Source organism: Mercurialis annua, linkage group LG3 (genome assembly GCF_937616625.2).
Source record: "Mercurialis annua linkage group LG3, ddMerAnnu1.2, whole genome shotgun sequence".
Lineage (NCBI taxonomy): Eukaryota > Viridiplantae > Streptophyta > Magnoliopsida > Malpighiales > Euphorbiaceae > Mercurialis > Mercurialis annua.
This window is the reverse complement of record NC_065572.1, coordinates 1,654,614-1,675,840: the sequence shown is the minus strand read 5'-3', so window position 1 is coordinate 1,675,840 and position 21,227 is coordinate 1,654,614. Positions and strand designations below refer to the sequence as shown.

At 33.7% G+C, this 21,227-nt stretch overlaps 1 protein-coding gene and 1 long non-coding RNA gene across 3 annotated transcripts; one reads left to right on the top strand and one right to left on the bottom strand.

Moving 5' to 3' along the window:
* Positions 1–2,598: 2,598 nt before the first annotated feature.
* LOC126674192 (uncharacterized) lies at positions 2,599–4,127 on the bottom strand. Its single transcript, XR_007639465.1, has 3 exons — positions 4,058–4,127; positions 3,340–3,439; positions 2,599–2,816 (listed from the first exon to the last, which is right to left on the bottom strand). It is a non-coding gene; the product is annotated as an uncharacterized LOC126674192 (long non-coding RNA).
* Positions 4,128–15,219: 11,092 nt separating this feature from the next.
* LOC126674188 (uncharacterized) lies at positions 15,220–19,927 on the top strand. Of its 2 annotated transcripts, XM_050368596.1 has the most exons (12): positions 15,220–15,357; positions 15,462–15,567; positions 15,697–15,841; positions 16,098–16,782; positions 16,866–16,950; positions 17,636–17,723; positions 18,173–18,357; positions 18,479–18,611; positions 18,908–19,044; positions 19,182–19,256; positions 19,483–19,602; positions 19,717–19,927. In XM_050368596.1, the coding sequence occupies exons 3-12, from the start codon at positions 15,712–15,714 to the stop codon at positions 19,792–19,794; spliced, it is 1,716 nt and encodes a 571-aa protein (XP_050224553.1). In that variant the 5' UTR covers positions 15,220–15,357; positions 15,462–15,567; positions 15,697–15,711; the 3' UTR covers positions 19,795–19,927. The 2 variants fall into 2 exon arrangements, with proteins under 2 accessions (XP_050224553.1, XP_050224551.1); XM_050368594.1 differs by having other exon boundaries at positions 15,220–15,567.
* The last annotated feature ends 1,300 nt before the right edge of the window (positions 19,928–21,227 follow it).

Sequence of the window (21,227 nt, the reverse complement as noted above, 5' to 3'; positions counted from 1 at the left end):
TCGATGAATCATTCAATAAGACAAAGACCGAATCCCTTAGGATCTGCCCAAAGCGCGTTAATCCAGGATTCGGACAGATCGTCGAATCTACTATGATGTCTCGAAGTATCTTCCCATTTGGACACAATCTCCAACTTGGAAAGATAAGCTCTATCTTAGGAAGACGAGACTATTTAGAAAGACGTTCCTAAATAGGACTCATGTCTGAATAAGGTAGATCACGCCAAATCAGGATGAATCCCTACAAAGTAGGCTCAATCCCTACAAAGTAGGATTCACTTACCTACTATAACTCTACAAGGTATGCATTCATCTACTATAAAAGGAGAATGAGGTATGCCTAGAAACACAATTACATTCACATACTCAAAACGCTGCTGAAAGCTCTAAACTGACTTTGATATCGGAGAATTAATCGAACAACCACATTCCGGTTAGCTTCTATCCTGTTTTTCAGGTCTCATTCACCGGTTCAGAAAGCAGACTCCATCAATTGGCGCCGTCTGTAGGAAAAGCTTAACTTAACTTCAAATTCGAAGGAGCTTTTCTGAACTCAAAACAAATTTCATTGAGGAAGATGACTTCTGAAGGAATGAACCTGAAAGACAAAGCAAGGAACATATCGCAAGGGAGAAAAAGAAAATCAGTAGAATCCTCAATTCCACTACCGGTGATTTTCGACGGGGAGGATTTCGGGAGAATAGCATAAGAACACAACGAGGCCCTGGTAGTGGCTATGATCATCAAACACTGGAATGTTGAAAGGATCTTAGTTGATGAAGGGAGCGCAATAAACCTAATAATGAGAAAGGCTTACTAATAAGTATTTCTACTTGTAGGATAAGTTCTTTACGTGTATCTGATGTGTTATGAAAGCTATAGCAGGGTCCTCCTTCTAATCCTAAGTTTAAATTAAAATTTAATTGTCAATTCAAATTAAATTAATCATAAGCTGACAGAAAAGGCGGTCTTTTATCGATAACAAGAAATTAATTGTCAATTTAATGAAATAAAAAAAAATAAATTAATGCTCATAGAAGATTGATAACTGGAAACATTCATTTACTTATGATTTACAAAATAATCCATTGGATTCTGAAAGAGCAAAGGGTCAACATGATTCCAAAATTTACAGTTCAGGATCAAATAATTTGCTTAGCCTGTTCAATTAATGAAATTAATATTTTCTATGTTTAGGACAACATAAAATTAGATAATCTTGGTTTTTAAATTTATTCAATTTGCAATATTTTATTTTTAATAATTTTAAAATAGAGAATATTACTCTTAACTAATTAAGCTATCTTGAGTGTGAGCTAATCGACTCTAGACCTGCTTACGGGTTGGGCTCGGACCGGGTTTGATGGACTTTATTAATTTTTATATAAGCCCAAGCAAGGTCCAAGCTTACCCAAACTTTGTATATACTATCCGAACCTGACTACTACCTCTATATATCCGGGTTTATATTATACTTTTTCGTATTTATATGAGAAATTGTAAAAAAAATCTGAGCTCGTCATAAATAATGGGCTTTTTTGAGTTTGGGTTCAGGTCGGGCTTGGAACTACATAATAATGTCCAATCACGGCCTTAAGAGAAGGGTCTGGACGAGCTGAGCAGGTACCTTATTCTATTTATCCTATAAATAGATGTAAATTTGACTCCGACGCACAAATTTAAGAACCGAAATGATCCTTGAGAAAATTACACCAAATCACCCAAAATCTCAAAAGTTTATGTTAGTGACCCAGCTTTTTTTTTTTTTTGGCAAAAATCCCTCAATTTTAAAACATTATTTTCATCCTTACCTCTTTATATTTATCATTCCTATTTTATCCCAACCTAAGGTATATATGTCTTACTATGTTTCTATTGCATTGTATAATTATCCCCACCTTCTTCTTCATTTCTATATGGTGGATTCTGGTCCTACTGGAAGTGGTCGGTGGTGGCTGGTCGGCGACAGGTGGTAGTTTCGCAATTGATACTCTTGTAAAATAAGAGCTGTTGTCGTAGGAAGTTGTTACAAGCTAAATGGAGGCTGATCGTCTTCTTCAGCACTTCTTGTTGTAAACGCTTCCATGGTGGAAAATCCTCCTCGCTTTAAGCTTTTAGGGTCCTGCTTGTTTTAATTAAAAGTTCTGAAAAATCAAAAGTAATGAATTTGAAAGTACGGTGATAAGAGAGTGATGATTTCATTTTTGTCTCATGAAATGCATCTGGATACTCATATATGCGTTGGGATTTTGTTTTAAGTTTTGGCAATTGTCACGACCCAAATTATTGAGCCGAGACCGGCGCTAGGGAACGGGAGTGGTAGCTCCGGAACCCGTAGCAAGCCTAAAACCGCTATGAATTTTTTTTTCGCGAATTAAATATATTATATAAAATATTTTCAGAAAACCCTTTTAAACTTTATTATTATAAATACTAAAACATCTTTACTACTTTCTGAAAACCATTGCGAATCATTATTATAGACTAGGGTCTTACCGAGCGACACCTCATGTCTAGCTCTGCCCTATCTCTAATCAACATCTTGACCAATTCCACTCATGGAAATTGGTTACGAAATCAACGGTTAAAATACGTTCTTTATAAACAATTATAATGTATATATACTTTTATCTCAAATCAGAGTTGCCCATTTAAATAAACCGTTTGAATATAAATCTTACATCCCATACAGACATCTACCGACTACTGCAGCTCTACGAAGAAAACGTTCTTTAACATGACCTTTCACTATTGTGGACTTCCAGAACAAGAAGGAGGAAGTCCGTCCTTCAAAATGCTTTAACCTGAAAGGAAGACTGTGAGGGGTCAGTATATGGGAATATACTGAGTGAGTTTATACATTTACTAATAAGTATCCATATAAAACATAAAGCGTAAAACAATGCAATAGCGTTCAAACCTCGTGCAGCCAAGTACAGGATCCGAATGAAACCTTAATCCTCAAACATACTAATAATCAATCGATCAACCCAATCATAAATATCAATTGCGAGTCCAACTCGCTGGTGGCCCAGCCACTAGATACGGGGACTTCCAGGCTACACCGTAGCCGAGTTCACTCTGCGTATCTAAATCATAACCCAATCGTAAATCTCACATTCATCATCAGCTCCCAGCTGAGTCATATCAAAACTGGTGATCACACAGTCCTATTGTCGCCCAATAGGTAGCACGTTCCATCGGATCAATACCGGTTTCAAATCAAACATATGCGCAATTCATAAAAGTGTTTCGCATATAAAACATGCAATTCAAATATAAAGCAATATAAAATAATTGCTTAGATAAATACTTTAAAAGCAAATCGTATAAACTCACTGTGACCGCTTATTCCAAAAACACTCTGGTGCCGGTGCTCAGAAACATCTAGCTCCCCGAGCTCCTGGTCCATCGGCTCCTTGCCTTGCCGGATCTAAAACTATTTTAAAATAATTGACTCACGTCAGGATCCTATTCTAGGATTAACTCTAGACTCGAGACGTGACATTATAAATTCATTAACCGTCGTGCTTTCCACGTATACTCCGATAAACGGTATCTAACTCGTTTACAAATCGAACATCATTTCTAAATCAATTCCCTTTTTAACCTCATTAGGTTAACGTCTTAAATTAATCGATAATCTATTGATTTTAAGCCTCAATACGTAAATATAAATGGAGTATCAAAACGGAATCGCTGAGGTATAAAAATCCGGGGCACGTTCGTGCATTGGGGTGCACGATCGTGCACGTCCTGCTGGTGCACGTTCGTGCACCTTGGTGCACGTTCGTGCACCATTGATGGTGCACGTTCGTGCACCTCGTGTGCACGATCGTGCACTTTCGTGCACGACCCCCGGAATCGTTTTCCGGGGCGTTCCTACGTGCTATTAGCGTAAAAACGCTCTAAACTTATCCAAAACGCTTAATCTATAATCAAAACGCTATATCTCAATCCTAAAACCATTAAAACGATAAAATCGTTTCGTGGCCTAAAACTTTAACTCGACATAACTCAAAATATATCCGTTTAAACGAGAATACGTCAAGCTTACCGTGATTCGCCTCTGGAATACGATCAATTCGAGCTATAGAACGTCGGAAACGGACGAGAAACGGAGATCGAGCGGCGAACCGTACGAAAACAACGAAGGAAATGAAAAGAATAGAGCTGATGGGGTTCTGGAGCATTCTGCTCATCTCTTTCATATATATATATTTGGTTAATTAGCAACTTTAGTCCTTCATTTCTTTAACTTAAACCAATTCTCTTTAAAACTTTCTATTTTAACTTATCGATTAATTATTTACTTTAACTCAATTACGTACGTATTATTTATATTCAAATAAATAATACAACTCTAAAATTATTATTTCCCGTCAATAATCCTCTAATTTCTATTCTCGAGGCTCAATTGGCTAATTTACATTTTAGCCCTTAAACTTTTCAAAGTTTACAATTTAGTCCTAAACGCATCCGCGTCCAAATTTTAAAAGGTCTCCAATTGACCCGAAACTTTTATCACAAATACTATAAATTATTTCGCGGACCTTGGCGAACTAATTTTTATCTCGGGATTTATAATTTATTTTATATTAATTTTCTCACCCTTTTCCTTTAATCCCAATAATCCGTTCAATAAAAATTACTTTAAATTCCCGATATCATTAAATTAAATCCATCTTGACTTAATTTATCGAAATTCACGACACGTGGCACAACTTAATTATTCTAAAATATTTGGGGTATTACATTCACCCCCCCTTAAAATAAATTCGTCCTCGAATTTAAAACTTTTGCCACGTATCTAAGATAAACTAACACGAATATCTCTAACTCATATCTTCTTCTGCTGCTCATGTGTGCTCTTCTTACGGGCTAGCTTCTTCTAGGAGCTCTTACCGTAGGTACCTTCTTTATCCGCAACTTTCACACTTGCATACTGATGATCTTTACTGATTTTTCTTCATATGACAGGCTCTTTGGTCACTTCCGTCGCTTGCGGTTGAATTATTCGAGAAGGATTTGATACCTCTTTCTCGAAATCACTTGCCTTTAACTGGCCATTCTAATGATTTGTTATTAGCAGAAATGTGTTCAAATGTTATGTCATCCGTTACATTGTACGCCTACTTCTTTTCCATATATTTGACGTCGTTTACATACGACTATCACTAATCTTTCTGGCGTACCGCGGTCGTTCTTTTTATTGAAAGCTATTTAATATCTTATTTCTTATTCTGTTACTATAATTGATTACAATTTTCTAAGATTATTGACTTGTGCAACTACCACACACTATCGTCTTTGCAATCCATCGTGTTTGAAATTCCGTATGTCGTCATTTCTTGACGGCTTTCTACTTACTTTCCTGTAGCAAGGTTCCTTACTTGTATTATTCAACTTACTTATCCACAGTAATCGTCTCTCTTGTAGCTCTACTATTCTTAATCTTACGTTAGTTATCTTATTGTTATTTATCTCCTTATGATACATACTTTCCCTCTAACTGATCGTAGAGCGAAAAGATTCTTTATCCTTGTTCCTTATCAACACTCTGCTTGGTTAACCTATTAACCTCATGATCTTGTATCATAAGTCAAATTTCTTTTGAACGTTTGTCTTTATTGTGCTGTCCGTATACGTTTTTCTTAAGTTTGTCTCATCTAAATCCTTATTTCCTTTTCACACTTTATGATTTCCTAGTCTCATGAGTTGAGTGTACCCTTGGCATTACTTGATATGTTTAGCATTTGCCTTCATTTGAGGTTCTATTTCAAATTTCCAACTTTGTATATTTATTTTGTAGCTCATTCTTGTCAATAGCTACAAACATTCTTCGTGTTACTTTGATCTTTCTCTCGAAGTATCGTTGTTCTTTCATATTCTTTCAATAGCTTCTTATCTTAGCAACTTATTGTTTTCATTGGACATTCCTTATCTAATGACACTTAATGTTAATCCGATCTTAATCTTCACATGATTATACTCTCGTGCCATTAATGATCTTATAGATTCTTGAATAGTCCTGGTTCGATCTTTCATTAACTCTTTGGTTCTAAGAAGGTATCAGACTTAATTAGTTAATCTAGTTATTCATCTCTCTATTACTTTCGATAGGTAATTTACCTCTTTTCTATTCACGTCCTTTGTTAAAACCATTCGCTTCACTCTAAATGAATTCTTGGTTTCCTTCTTACACTTTTCCTTGTATTCGAACTCTTTATAAATACTTTTATGCACGATTTATTCTTATTGCAACTCATTATATCTTTTCATATCCCTTAATTTCATTCATTAGTACTATTTCCTTGTAGCTTTCATAATTCTTTCCACATACTTCTTTATCGTTATTCTCCTATTCCACTTTTCGTTGTCACATTTCTAATCATTGATGAAAACCTTAAACGTTACTTCCTCTAAATCACGTTAACATCCAATACATTTGTATTCACCTATACTTATGAGATGCATCCATTACTGACATTCGTTATGTCAGTGAAACTAATTTCAATCTTCTATTTTCACATTCCTTTAAAATTTCTCGATTCGTCGAGTAAAATCCTTGTTGAATCTTATACTTGACCTTAGTAACACTTTTGTATCTTTCCTCATACTAGTCACTTGTCTATTTAATCACCATGATTCGTTCCAGATGTCTTTTGAAAGTTAAAATACCAATCATTAACGTTTCACGTATCGTTTCCTTTCGTTCTAAATACCTATAAATCGTTAACAATCTTTTGATCATACTCCAAAATGATTTATATCATTATTAGCCATTTTAATCTAAGTACAGTTAATGTAACGCTTAATCTTGAAACTACATGATGTCAAACTCATCATTTTGCCTGTAGATACGATGTCCTCTTTTGTATTTAACTAGCTTACCTTGAACTTCAATCAATGTCCTTGAATTACAACTTCACTCTCGACATTCTGATCTTAACTGTTCATGTTCTTCTGCTTTTAACTTTTTTTTTCATTATATATATATTTCTATCCATTTGCTCGTTTATATCCAATGGGAGGTATTCCTATACCCGTGTACTTAATCCATCGTAACATTCCTTATCCGTGGTCACTTCTTGTATTAAACTTCAGGATCTTTATGTCTTTATTGGCTATTATATCTTTCTTTCTCTTTTACTTCTATCATAACTTAATTTCCTTTTATACTTTAATGTCTTGCTTTCATCATTTATCGTAATATTCTTATCCAAGCATCTTTGTTCGTAACATATTACGTATTCCAAATATTAACTTATTTCGACTTATTCGCCAGTCCTAAGATATGGAATTTTTAATTCATATATGTCTGGTACAATCTTCGTCATGAAACGTATGCCATTCTTCCATATGCAGCATTCATGTCTTCTTTTGCAAATCGTCATTATCAACATTGTATAACTATTGTATTATACTCATTGTGCGTCATCCTTCTTATTTTAATCTCGTGGCCTTATACCTCGTATACTTCATATATACATGTACTTATTCTTTAATTTGTGGTCAGGATGCTCAACCGCACAACTCATTACACGGATTCCCAACTCCTTAACATAGTTCATGCAATATGCAATCTATTCTTTAGCTTTATTAACCCTATGTATCACCCCATTCACATATGATACATCTCTTACGTCATTATTTATTACACTCTCACAGTGTATTGGCTAGGTTGACCCTTTCTAGTCGTATTAATCCTTTATCAATATTCTTATGAAAATTATTATTTAATCCTCTGTTCGACGATCACAATGGTCAATTCTTAGTCATCCTTCTTAGGAATATTATACTCCAATATTAAACCGATCCAACGGTTCAATCACAAGATATCTCAGTTTTTCTAGACTTGATAATCTTCCAATATAGTGTAAAACTCACATTTTCCATTCATGGATATTACCTTTACACCTTTAGGGTTTAAACTAATAATCACTTTCTATGTTCAACAATCACTTCCCACACTTCTATCATCTTATCACATAAAAGTCTAATCATTTAGTTCAAAGATAATAACATCTTAGTTCACTGGTTAATGGATCATACTTAACCATTCAGACGTATCTTATCTTTCTATGTTATAATAGATCTTAGACTTATGACTATCTTCGTCTCTTCCCGAGGTATAACTTCTTGTTCGTGATCTCGTACACGTCCTTTGTACCTTCGAGAATTGCTTGTAGGTAGATCTCGAACATTTCCCCTTCGTTACAGAGTTCTAGTCTAGGTCTACTCACATTAAAACAATCATGGTTGCAACCATTTCGAAATCTTTGAAATCCAAAGAAATTAACTCTTTTGCAAAATTCATATTTAAATTCTTTATGCTTTAGTATAATTGTGCACTAGGGCGATGACGTCTCTCATCCCCAAAGAGTTGCCATAACTTACCTTTCATCTGAACATAATGCATATGATGCATGTCCTACTAATGTATGAATTCAGTTCTATTCTTTTCATTTAATGTGTATGTAATGATGCAATTCTATTCATGTCATGGCAATAGTATATTACTATATCGAATCTAGGCACAATTATACTTTCAAAATCATTAAAACAATTTATCTTTATAAATCACAAATCTTTCATCTTGTAAGTTCTCTAAACCTTAAACTCTGTAACTTGGGAAATTCTTCCATTCCTCTGAATCTACGTTTCATCATCGATCATCTATTAGCGCTTATATCGAATAACTTTAATGGTATCGCAATACCATATGATACTTAGCACGCTAGCCTCGTCATCGCGTTGCATAATGTCGACTGTCCACCTCATACGTGATTATATGCAACGATCTTATAATACATCGACCATTCTTACGTAAACAGAATACTTTCGCGTACGTATATCGTATAACAATCCTATTGATCGTACTAACAGACTCAGATCGTAGGGAGGAGAGTTAAAATCTAAAGATCAAACGAAAACTAATCAAGACATGACTCGAATCCCTATGTGCTGCAGTAGTTCCTAGGTAGACACATACGCAAAACAGTGGTATCTAGAACCAACTGTTTGAAATCACGTATTAGCAGAGGTATCCGGACCAACTGCTCTGATACCACAATTGTCACGACCCAAATTATTGAGCCGAGACCGGCGCTAGGGAACGGGAGTGGTAGCTCCGGAACCCGTAGCAAGCCTAAAACCGCTATGAATTTTTTTTTCGCGAATTAAATATATTATATAAAATATTTTCAGAAAACCCTTTTAAACTTTATTATTATAAATACTAAAACATCTTTACTACTTTCTGAAAACCATTGCGAATCATTATTATAGACTAGGGTCTTGCCGAGCGACACCTCATGTCTAGCTCTGCCCTATCTCTAATCAACATCTTGACCAATTCCACTCATGGAAATTGGTTACGAAATCAACGGTTAAAATACGTTCTTTATAAACAATTATAATGTATATATACTTTTATCTCAAATAAGAGTTGCCCATTTAAATAAACCGTTTGAATATAAATCTTACATCCCATACAGACATCTACCGACTACTGCAGCTCTACGAAGAAAACGTTCTTTAACATGACCTTTCACTATTGTGGACTTCCAGAACAAGAAGGAGGAAGTCCGTCCTTCAAAATGCTTTAACCTGAAAGGAAGACTGTGAGGGGTCAGTATATGGGAATATACTGAGTGAGTTTATACATTTACTAATAAGTATCCATATAAAACATAAAGCGTAAAACAATGCAATAGCGTTCAAACCTCGTGCAGCCAAGTACAGGATCCGAATGAAACCTTAATCCTCAAACATACTAATAATCAATCGATCAACCCAATCATAAATATCAATTGCGAGTCCAACTCGCTGGTGGCCCAGCCACTAGATACGGGGACTTCCAGGCTACACCGTAGCCGAGTTCACTCTGCGTATCTAAATCATAACCCAATCGTAAATCTCACATTCATCATCAGCTCCCAGCTGAGTCATATCAAAACTGGTGATCACACAGTCCTATTGTCGCCCAATAGGTAGCACGTTCCATCGGATCAATACCGGTTTCAAATCAAACATATGCGCAATTCATAAAAGTGTTTCGCATATAAAACATGCAATTCAAATATAAAGCAATATAAAATAATTGCTTAGATAAATACTTTAAAAGCAAATCGTATAAACTCACTGTGACCGCTTATTCCAAAAACACTCTGGTGCCGGTGCTCAGAAACATCTAGCTCCCCGAGCTCCTGGTCCATCGGCTCCTTGCCTTGCTGGATCTAAAACTATTTTAAAATAATTGACTCACGTCAGGATCCTATTCTAGGATTAACTCTAGACTCGAGACGTGACATTATAAATTCATTAACCGTCGTGCTTTCCACGTATACTCCGATAAACGGTATCTAACTCGTTTACAAATCGAACATCATTTCTAAATCAATTCCCTTTTTAACCTCATTAGGTTAACGTCTTAAATTAATCGATAATCTATTGATTTTAAGCCTCAATACGTAAATATAAATGGAGTATCAAAACGGAATCGCTGAGGTATAAAAATCCGGGGCACGTTCGTGCATTGGGGTGCACGATCGTGCACGTCCTGCTGGTGCACGATCGTGCACGTCCTGCTGGTGCACGTTCGTGCACCTTGGTGCACGGTCGTGCACCACACATAGGTGCACGTTCGTGCACCTTGGTGCACGTTCGTGCACCATTGATGGTGCACGTTCGTGCACCTCGTGTGCACGATCGTGCACTTTCGTGCACGACCCCCGGAATCGTTTTCCGGGGCGTTCCGACGTGCTATTAGCGTAAAAACGCTCTAAACTTATCCAAAACGCTTAATCTATAATCAAAACGCTATATCTCAATCCTAAAACCATTAAAACGATAAAATCGTTTCGTGGCCTAAAACTTTAACTCGATATAACTCAAAATATATCCGTTTAAACGAGAATACGTCAAGCTTACCGTGATTCGCCTCTGGAATACGATCAATTCGAGCTATAGAACGTCGGAAACGGACGAGAAACGGAGATCGAGCGGCGAACCGTACGAAAACAACGAAGGAAATGAAAAGAATAGAGCTGATGGGGTTCTGGAGCATTCTGCTCATCTCTTTCATATATATATATATTTGGTTAATTAGCAACTTTAGTCCTTCATTTCTTTAACTTAAACCAATTCTCTTTAAAACTTTCTATTTTAACTTATCGATTAATTATTTACTTTAACTCAATTACGTACGTATTATTTATATTCAAATAAATAATACAACTCTAAAATTATTATTTCCCGTCAATAATCCTCTAATTTCTATTCTCGAGGCTCAATTGGCTAATTTACATTTTAGCCCTTAAACTTTTCAAAGTTTACAATTTAGTCCTAAACGCATCCGCGTCCAAATTTTAAAAGGTCTCCAATTGACCCGAAACTTTCATCACAAATACTATAAATTATTTCGCGGACCTTGGCGAACTAATTTTTATCTCGGGATTTATAATTTATTTTATATTAATTTTCTCACCCTTTTCCTTTAATCCCAATAATCCGTTCAATAAAAATTACTTTAAATTCCCGATATCATTAAATTAAATCCATCTTGACTTAATTTATCGAAATTCACGACACGTGGCACAACTTAATTATTCTAAAATATTTGGGGTATTACAGCAATGGTGCTTATGGTTCAGATTTATGAAAGACAGGAAATTGAGTCATCAACTGAAGTTTAATTGTGTGTTTTTTCTGTCATTTTTGGGATTTTTTTTGTCAATAATAGTGAGCCTTTGTTCCATTTATTTGGTTTCTTGGTTTGTGTTGGTTCTATAGCTAGCTTTGAAATATGCTGTTCAAGGAATTATATTGACATCAAAATTTGAAAAATTGCATTATATGAATTTGTTGATTTATATGGCAACTATGGCTGTTTTGATTTGGTTGCCATTTACCATTACATATGAGGGAGTGTAGCTGCAATAACTATTGCAAAAATAAAGTTATATCCTTTTATTGCATTTGACTGCAGTTGAAAATTCAAATTCTCAGGTTGCACATTCGAATCCTCCTACAATGAAGTCAAAGTCTGATTTTGTTCTTGGTCGTTCAGTTGTTGCTCACTGTCATTTTGTTGATGTTCATGGTCATCTTGTTGATGTTCATGGTCATCCTACTGTCAACCATGTGCATTCTGCTAGTGAAAGAACACTTGGGGCTGTTGTCAAAATTCCATATTTTGTATTGTTTGGATAAAAGATTGATTAGGTGACCCAACTTATGCAACCATATTAAATGAAGATAACAGCATATTCTAAGAGCTATCATGAAATTGTAAATATTTCCATTTTCAGCATTAGTTGGTGCATTGTAGAATAGAACTTTGTTCTTGCGGTTGGAGTTGCTGAAAAGCATATTATTATTGTTGCTATAATAATTGTAGTTAAATTAGTGGTTATTTTGGAGATTTATGATTGCTATAATTTTAGAGCAAATTTATATGTTATAAATATTTCAGTTTAAGTGTATTTGACAGTCTATAAAACCATAAATCTACCTGATGTGAACTGGATGTGAACGTATATCAACTGAACTACCTTAATTCAGTTTATAATAAAATTTGTCTTACTGCTCTTTACAATATTAAATGATATTTTATATGGAGACAATTTTCAGATTTAATTTAATACACAAATTGAATATTTCTTTTAAGTGAAACCTATTTAACAGTCTATAAAACCGAAAATCAACCTAATGTTAACCGAATGTGAACATATATCAACTGAACTGCCTTACTTCAGTTTTAAATAAAATTAGTGCTGATCATCTTTACAATCTTAAATGACATTTATATAGAGAGAATTTTGAGATGTAATGTAATCACAAATTCAATATCTCTTTCAAGTGAAACATATTTAACAGTCTATAAAATCGAAAATCAACCGGATGTGAATCTATATTAACTGAACTACCTTAATTAAATTTTAAATAAAAAATTTCATTTTTAAATTGATTATAAATCTAAAATTAATTTATTCATAATTTAGACTATAAAATTAAATTTGTAAAGTGAACTGAAAGTAAACTTAATGTGAACTAAATGCAAACTCTAATTAAACTTAGTATAAATTCAATGTTAACTTAATTTAAATTAATTTTGTATAATATTAAAATAATTTATATAGTGACAAATAAACTAATTATAATATGAAAATAAATATCTAAGGTTTTATTGGATTTAAACTGAAAATACATTTAAAATAAACTAAAAGTGAACTGAATGTAAATGTAATATAAACTAAATATGAACCATTTATCAACCTAATATCAATCTAAATTCAATTATATATATTGGGATATAGTCTATTATAAAAATTAAATAATTTTTTTAATTGATATGTATTAGATAGTCTATAAAACCGAAAATCAACCTGATGTGAACCTATATCAACCGAATAATTTTGGTTTTAGTACACTGTTAGTAAACGTTGGGTTAACCGTTGCTAAACTTGTAATAATTTTTATTTTGAATATATGGTTAATAAATCGTTAGTAAAACCGTTTGTAAACTTGAATTGTGTATTTTTAAAAAACTGTACTTTTTAAATAATAAATAAATATATTTTTAGTACACCGTTAGTAAACATTTGGTTAACAGTTGGTAGACTTATAGTTAATTTAATTTTAGTATACCGATGTACTAAAATGACATTTTATATAGAGAAAATTTTAAAATTTAGTGTAATGTACAAATTGAATAACTCTTTTAAAAATGTATTTGACATATTATAAATCCGAAAATCAACTTGATGTGAACTTTTATGTGAACCTATATCAACTGAACTATTTCAATTCAATTTGTAATAAAATTTGTATTGGTTCTCTTTATAATCTAAAATGACATTTTATATAGAGAAAATTTTAAAATTTAGTGTAATGTACAAATTGAATAACTCTTTTAAAAATGTATTTGACACATTATAAAACCAAAAATCAACTTGATGTGAACCTATATCAACTAAACTACCATAATTCAATTTTTAATATAGAGAGAATTTTGAAATATAGTCTATTGTAAAAGTTGAAGTTCGAGATATAGTTTATCATAAAAATTGAATAACTGTTTTTAAGTGAAATGTAATTGACAGTCTATAAAATTGAAAAGGAACCGTATGTGAACCTGAAATAATCAAACAATCTTAATTGAGTTTCTAATAAAGTTCGTCTTGCTGCTTTTTATAATTTCCAGATCTCCTTCTTTGCAATCATTTTAATTTCAATTATTTGTTTCACAAATTGAATAATTTATTCTTATTAAAATAAAGAAAAATATGCTATTTAATAATTCTAAACTTGAAATCAATTTGAAGTAAAATACATGAAGAAATAATTGGACACATTCTTGATAAGAAGACACATATAACGTCTTTACATGCTATAATCTTAGCTGCCATAAGAGCTTCCAAAGTAGTACACATAATTTTGATCCATAGAACTTGAAATCTCCTATTAATATTCCAAATTATGTTACTTTTGGCAAGACATGTTATTCAAATGTATGATTAATGTAAGAAGGTCTTATAATATCGGAAAATTCCTTGAATCATTAAACCTGACAGTACAAATTGTCTTTCTTTTAATGTTCTTCTAAGATCCAATACAACCAGAGAACGTTGCTATTTCTTGAATTGTTCTTTTCAATTATAACATGAGACAGAACCAATTCTTTATCTTAATCATCACAATCCTCCTCAAACAACAAATCATCATCTTAACCATCACAATCCTCCCCAAACAACAAATCATCGCCGTCTAAAAATTGGAACACATTGCTTAGAATATTAGCCGGAACAGATTATAACAATGAAGAATTAGATTTCTTCTGCCTCTTCTTTTTTCCCCTTTTGAAATAATTATGGTCAAAGTCCGGCAACCATTCGATGGCGAATACAAATCTAGTTGGAGTAGGTGAAACTATCCAAAACAGACCTTCATAAAATCGTCAACGGATCTCCGCCGGACTGCTGTTATAATTTTGCTTCAGTCTACCACCATCCTTGCGGTGTGTCTCCTCCGTTTTGTCGGCAACTTTGCTTGTGGTGCTTTGATAGCTGCAGTATAGGCCATTCTTACGGGTTCAAAAGCAAAAGTGGGGGCACATATATCCTATTCAATATAAACAAATATATTTTTGAGTTATGAGAAAATTATGAAAACTTTTCTAATTCTTTGAGTGATTTCTGCTAAAATAGAAAATTTGAGATAAAAATAGTAGATATGGCCATTTTTAGGGGATTTATGTAGATTACGTAGGATCCTTACTCCATTTTGAAAATATAAAGCGAAAGTGGTCATGTTGACCCAGCCCGGCCCAGCTGTAGTCATCTCGTTACCGCCGTGAGAATTTCCAGTTTTTCCAAATTAGTTATCAAGCATAATCGTCTTTCTTCCCAAAATTCGATTTTTTAATTTTTGCCCTCTGTTTTTTATTTTTTTTATAGATAAAGACAAACCATATTTATACAGCACTGTACAAATTTAAATAAAAAAACTTTCAGGCGGAGTTATAGAAGAATCAATCACACAGTTCACCCATTCCAGTTTTTGGTACGTTTTTGTTTTCCTACTGTTTGGTTGCCAAGAAAATGGAGGGAAACAATATTTGATAATTTTTTGTTGAGCATTCGTTTAGTTTTTGATGATCTTACTGAACTGTAGCTTATCTTTATTGAATAGAAACTTGTCTTAAACATGGGCATGGATCGAGAGGTCTGCAACAAAAAAGATACAGCTCTGACTATTTGTACACATGCTTTTTCTGATTTAACTTCAGTTTCTCCTGTGGTATTCTTATACCTCCTCAAAGAATGCTACATTCATGGTAACGCTATTTAACTTTTCTTAGCACTTATGTTTTATTGTTAAGCGTCTGAATGATCCAGTGGTCTAAACCTCAGCCATCTGGGCGCCATGGTCGCGGGTGCCTACGCCCTTATAGCCCGGATTGCCAGGTATGTGGGCTTGCGGGCTGTCCACATCCCAGGGTTTGATTGCGATCCTCGGCTTCAGTTCAAGGGATGAGTGAATCCCGTCAAAAAAAAAAGTGTCTGATTTTTCTCTATGACAACATTTTGCAGGCTCATGTAAAGCAACAAAAAAGTTCAGAGCACTTCAGCAAAATGTTCATCAGGTACTAGATAATTCTCCACAACCAGGACCTGCCACTTTTGTTATTCAATGCCTTCACGTCCTCCCGATTTTCGGACTATACTCCGAAGGGTTCAGTCACTTGATAATATCTGCCCTTCGTCGGTATCTAAAACTAGCGCCTATTATCTCGGAAGACGTCTTGCAAGCGAAAGGTATGGCAGCTCAGTTGTTTATAGATATTGTGGGAGGCTTAGTTGACCACGATGAAAAGGTAGCTGTGAAGTTACTTGAGGCTTTTGATGTGAGATTGACTGATATTGATGAAGCAATACAGCGGTTAAAGGCCCAAAATGATAATAGGTTTGACACTGCAAAAACATTTGTTGAAGAATATGTTTTTAGGTTGGTGGAAGCTCAATCGTATATGACGGCAGTTACTCTGTTAGAGCAGTTCTCTATGCATAACTCTGGGAAGCCTTTCCTTCTTAAAATGATGGAGAATAGACAATCTCAAGCAGCTGAAAAATGGGCAACATTCATGGGAAAGCCAATGTTATGCGTACTCGTCCAGGAATATACTCAGAGAAACATGCTGAAGCATGCTTATGAGACCATAAAGAAAAACAATTTGCAGGCAGACTTTCCTGAAGTATACCATAAATGCAAAGAAAGGTATTGTAGTTTAATTGTATTTCCTAGATTGTGGTTCCTTTTCTAAATTTTTGACGCCGCAAGAAAACCTCACTTGCTTGCAGCTTGTTGAAGAAGTTAGCAGAGAAGGCACTGTGGGATCTTGCTGAAGCAAAGACGCATGGGGATAGGCAACTTGTGGAATATTTGGTCTGTAGTTTTTGACATATATGATTGTTTTACTTTATGTGTGTTCTTCTTCTTAACTGAAGAGTTCTATTATAAATCATCTACAGTTTTGCTATACTGTCTAAGTTATCTTTTGCCTTATTTTGTATGCTTAATTGCCATGCAATTTCCTTAATGTTCATACACTGATCAAATATATATTATTAAAGGAACGTGTCTTTATTCATTTTGGAAAGTTTAGATAGGTTCCTGGTCCCTAGCCCTTGACAACTTATCTGTCGAGTCGATTCTATTGCAATTTGGTAATGTCCATATTCATATTTACATAGTAAGGCGTAGTCTGCCTGTGGACTCGTTATCTTCATAGATAGCTAAGAACATGATTGAAACAGTCATGATTAAGATGGAGACAGTGTAAAAATACTTTATCCAGCTCATCATCATTTAACATTTTAACCTATATTTCTTCCTCTTATATTGTTGTAATTTCTATATAAAATTAGTTGTTGAGTTCTGCGCTTGATAGTACGAAACAGTCTCTCAAATCAGTTAGAAAAAGGAAATTAGACGGAATAATCTCATTAAATTTTTATTATATTTGTAAGTCTGTTGAAAATTAACGGGACTATGTTTCCATTTGCTTTGCACATTATTTTGGTTTGACTAGCCTAATGATGTGACCTAATAACTTGGAAATTTTAAATAGGTTTACCTGGCATTGGAGGCTGGTTACTTAGAGAAGGTCGATGAACTTTGTGGTCGGTATTCCCTTGAAGGATTTCTGAAAGGCAAAGGTGTGCTTTGTGCATTTCCTATGCACTTATTGTTTCCTTGGACTTCACTAACTAGCTTGAGAATTTGAATTTGTACTATTCTGTGTTTATCGTGGTTGTGATGGAATGAATAACTTAGGCCTAAATTTTTCCTAGAGTTGTCGTTTTAAATACAAATGCAGTAATTGGACCTCTGGACTCATATTGGAGGAAAAACAAAATTTGCGTATAATGAGCATAGGGTGATAAAGAATTAGCCCTCAGGGATGTAACCAAATACGTCTTACTAGAAAAGTTTGTAATGGTCCAGTTGCAGACTACTAATGTGTATGCAATTCATTTAAAATTGCTGGTTATTGCATGGTAATAATAAATTGAAATGACAATGTGTGGTTACTGTTTATTTCGAAGCTATTAGTGTTCTAACTTGCCGTGGAAGGACACTTATGCTGGTGATGATTGGTATTTAGAACTTGAAGCAAGTCCTCCACTTGGTAGATACTTGCAGCCGAGTGAGTTAGCTGTTGAAGATATTACGTGGGTTGATGAAGTTGATGGCTTGCGCAGTGCAGTCTGTCACATTGAGAGATGTAAGCTTGTGGGTCTTGATTGTGAATGGAAGCCAAATTATGTGAAAGGCAGCAAACCAAACAAGGTAATGACCGACCCACTGCCAGCTACTATTTATCTTAGTGGGTTCTTGTGGCTATTGGATTAACTTATTATACTTTTTCGTATAAGTATTTCTATAAGAAAACAAATGTCTTATGTTTCAGGTTTCTATCATGCAACTTGCTTCTGATAAAACGGTTTTCATCTTTGACTTGATAAAGTTATATGAAGATGCACCTGATATACTAGACAACTGCCTAACCCGGATTTTGCAGTCTCCTAGTGTTCTAAAACTTGGTAAAATAGTCCATCTAAACTCATCCATATTTTTTATTTGCTGTACTTTTGGTAGGCAGTGGGAACTCTTGAGATCTTAGAACCTGTTGTGCTTATTACTTGTCAAAGTGAAGTATTAATTATATTTAGGTTAAAATCGATCTATTCCTACCAGCAGGAGATTTCATTTTCTTGAAAACTTTCTTTTGATTAATCTATTGATGATTGATGAAGTATGGTTTTGGTTTAGTTAAAATAGAAATGATGCTATTCACAATTTTACACTAGAGGTGCTAATAACCTCGACGAATTTGCAGGTTATAACTTTCAATGCGATATAAAGCAGTTAGCTCAGTCCTATGGAGAGTTGAAATGCTTTAAGCACTTTGAAATGTTACTGGACATTCAGAATGTATTTAAAGAACCCAGAGGTGGCCTTTCAGGACTTGCAATGGTATTGAACTCGTTCCCCCGTGCTTAAAATATTTTCTTCGTTGTATTTGAACTCTTGTCTGTATAATTCCTCAATCATGGTTATGCATATTGCGGTTTGCCCTTTTTCTCTTACATCTTGTTGTTGCATCAAATAAGAAATTGTTAGGAGCGGGCTTGAACAAAACTAGACGGAATAGTAATTGGGAAGAACGTCCATTGAGTCGGAACCAGGTATGATTCTTTTTGATTGGTACATTGTAACATCTCTTGCACAATAACTCTGGAGGATTATCAAGTTTCTATAGGAGTTTAAACTTTAAACAGTTGATGAAAGCTTACTCTTTTAATATGCATTTCTTCACTTCAGCCTTTATTTCCCAATACGATTAAAAATTTACCGCTGAAATAAACTAAAATATAAAGAAACTTGCGTAAACTAAAGCGATATATCTTGCAGCTGGAGTATGCTGCCCTTGATGCTGCTGTACTTATTCACATATTCCACCATATCCGTAATCATCCTCAGCCTACTGGTATTCCAGAGGGAAACGAAAATTTCGAGTGGAAATCACACATTGTAAGTGTCGGTGGTAATTTTATCGCATGTCGACGTGTTTGCCGACATCTAATTGGTCGTCTGTAGTTGAATTTCATGATGTTTAATGTTCTGTTCTCTTGGATTCATCTGCAGGTTTCTCACATGGTTAACCCCAAAATACCAAAGAAAGGACCGAAAAGTAAAAAGGCACAAGGAGTAAAGAGTCAGTAATGCCATTCAAGTTGGCAATTTTTTACATTTTTTGTTATATTTCCATTTATCAGGCAAATAGGCTCTGTAAATATTCACTTAGTTTTAACATATTTTTAGTTTTAGAAGTAAATATTTCTGTTTTTTCTTTTAACTTATAAGTATCTAAGAAAATATTTCTAGGTGTGAAGTGGTCAAACTGTTTTTATGTGGACATTATGATCAAAGAAGATAATAATATATAGATAGCAATGTTGTAAAAAACTGAATCAGTGGCCTAACTGGTGTTCACTGGTGTGATAATTTGTTTAACGGTTCAACAACCGGCTCAATCAGTTCGATAATCCTTTTAATCGGTTCAATTACTGGTTTAATCGGTTCAAATCTAACACGTGTTTTTGCTATTCAAACCAAACCTTTTAACTTTGGTAATATTATTCCATTTTTGCATCTTTGTTGCAATTTTATCTAATTCTTTTAATCAATCATTGTCAATCGTTTACCTAAGTCCAATACCTATTTACTTTATTTGGCTAGTCTGATCGTTTGTAGCTTCAACCTTTTTTTTGGTTCAGCCACTAAAAGTTAGAGAATTTAAAATTAAATTTTAACATTGTTTTTGATTTTTTTTGAATTAGAAGTTAAATTTTAAAATTTGAAAAATAAATTTTGCTAATTAGAGAGTTATTATATAAATTCAATTGAAATTTTATTAAAAAATATTGGTTAGAATTGCAATAAAAAATAAATTTGGAATAATATTATAAAAATTAAAAAGTTTGATTTAAATTCTAACTAACTCGTATAAATTTGAATTTTTTTTGCACCATTAAACCTATTTAATATTTAAATATATAAAAATTATATTGAGTAAATAATAATAAAATTAATAGATGGATCATATGATTAGAATTAGGATTATTTCAAATTCATTTTAACTTGAAGGAGTCAAGTTATTCATTATAAAATAAATAGTACAAATTAATTCATTAAAAAGTTCGATAAATTTGATGAATGGTGTAGATTGGTCGATAATTTCAAGTTAAACCATACTCATCGATAATTTTTAATTTTATACATTTTGTGATTCTTTTGGTTCAAAGAAATTAAACCGCATCATATTTCAAGTTTCTAGAGAAAAACTGAACCGGATTGATCTCTAGTTTCTGATAGAATAGGTTGAACCAACCAGCTCAGTTTGGCTCTTATTAAAACACTGACAAATAGTAAATCTATTCAACTCAAGCTGTCATTAAAAACTCACTTAGTTATCTGTCATTAAAAAATTTACAACCGAATTTTGTTTTGAAGCTAAGTTAATTAGCAAATACACTAATAATTAGTAGTATAAAACTATTAAGTTAAATAACATAATTGACTTAATATAATCTCAAAAAAATACTTAAAAAATCCTTAATCAACCATTAATCATCCATCTACCACCCATATTTCCC

What these genes read in the sequence shown, in the direction of transcription:
- LOC126674188 (XM_050368596.1), top strand. Translation starts at nt 15,712, where the DNA reads ATGGGCATGGATCGAGAGGTCTGCAACAAAAAAGATACAGCTCTGACT. An exon ending in AGGATTTCTGAAAGGCAAAG is followed by an intron (nt 17,724 to 18,172) that starts GTGTGCTTTGTG and finishes ATTGGTATTTAG; the next exon opens with AACTTGAAGCAAGTCCTCCA. An exon ending in AAGGCAGCAAACCAAACAAG is followed by an intron (nt 18,358 to 18,478) that starts GTAATGACCGAC and finishes CTTATGTTTCAG; the next exon opens with GTTTCTATCATGCAACTTGC.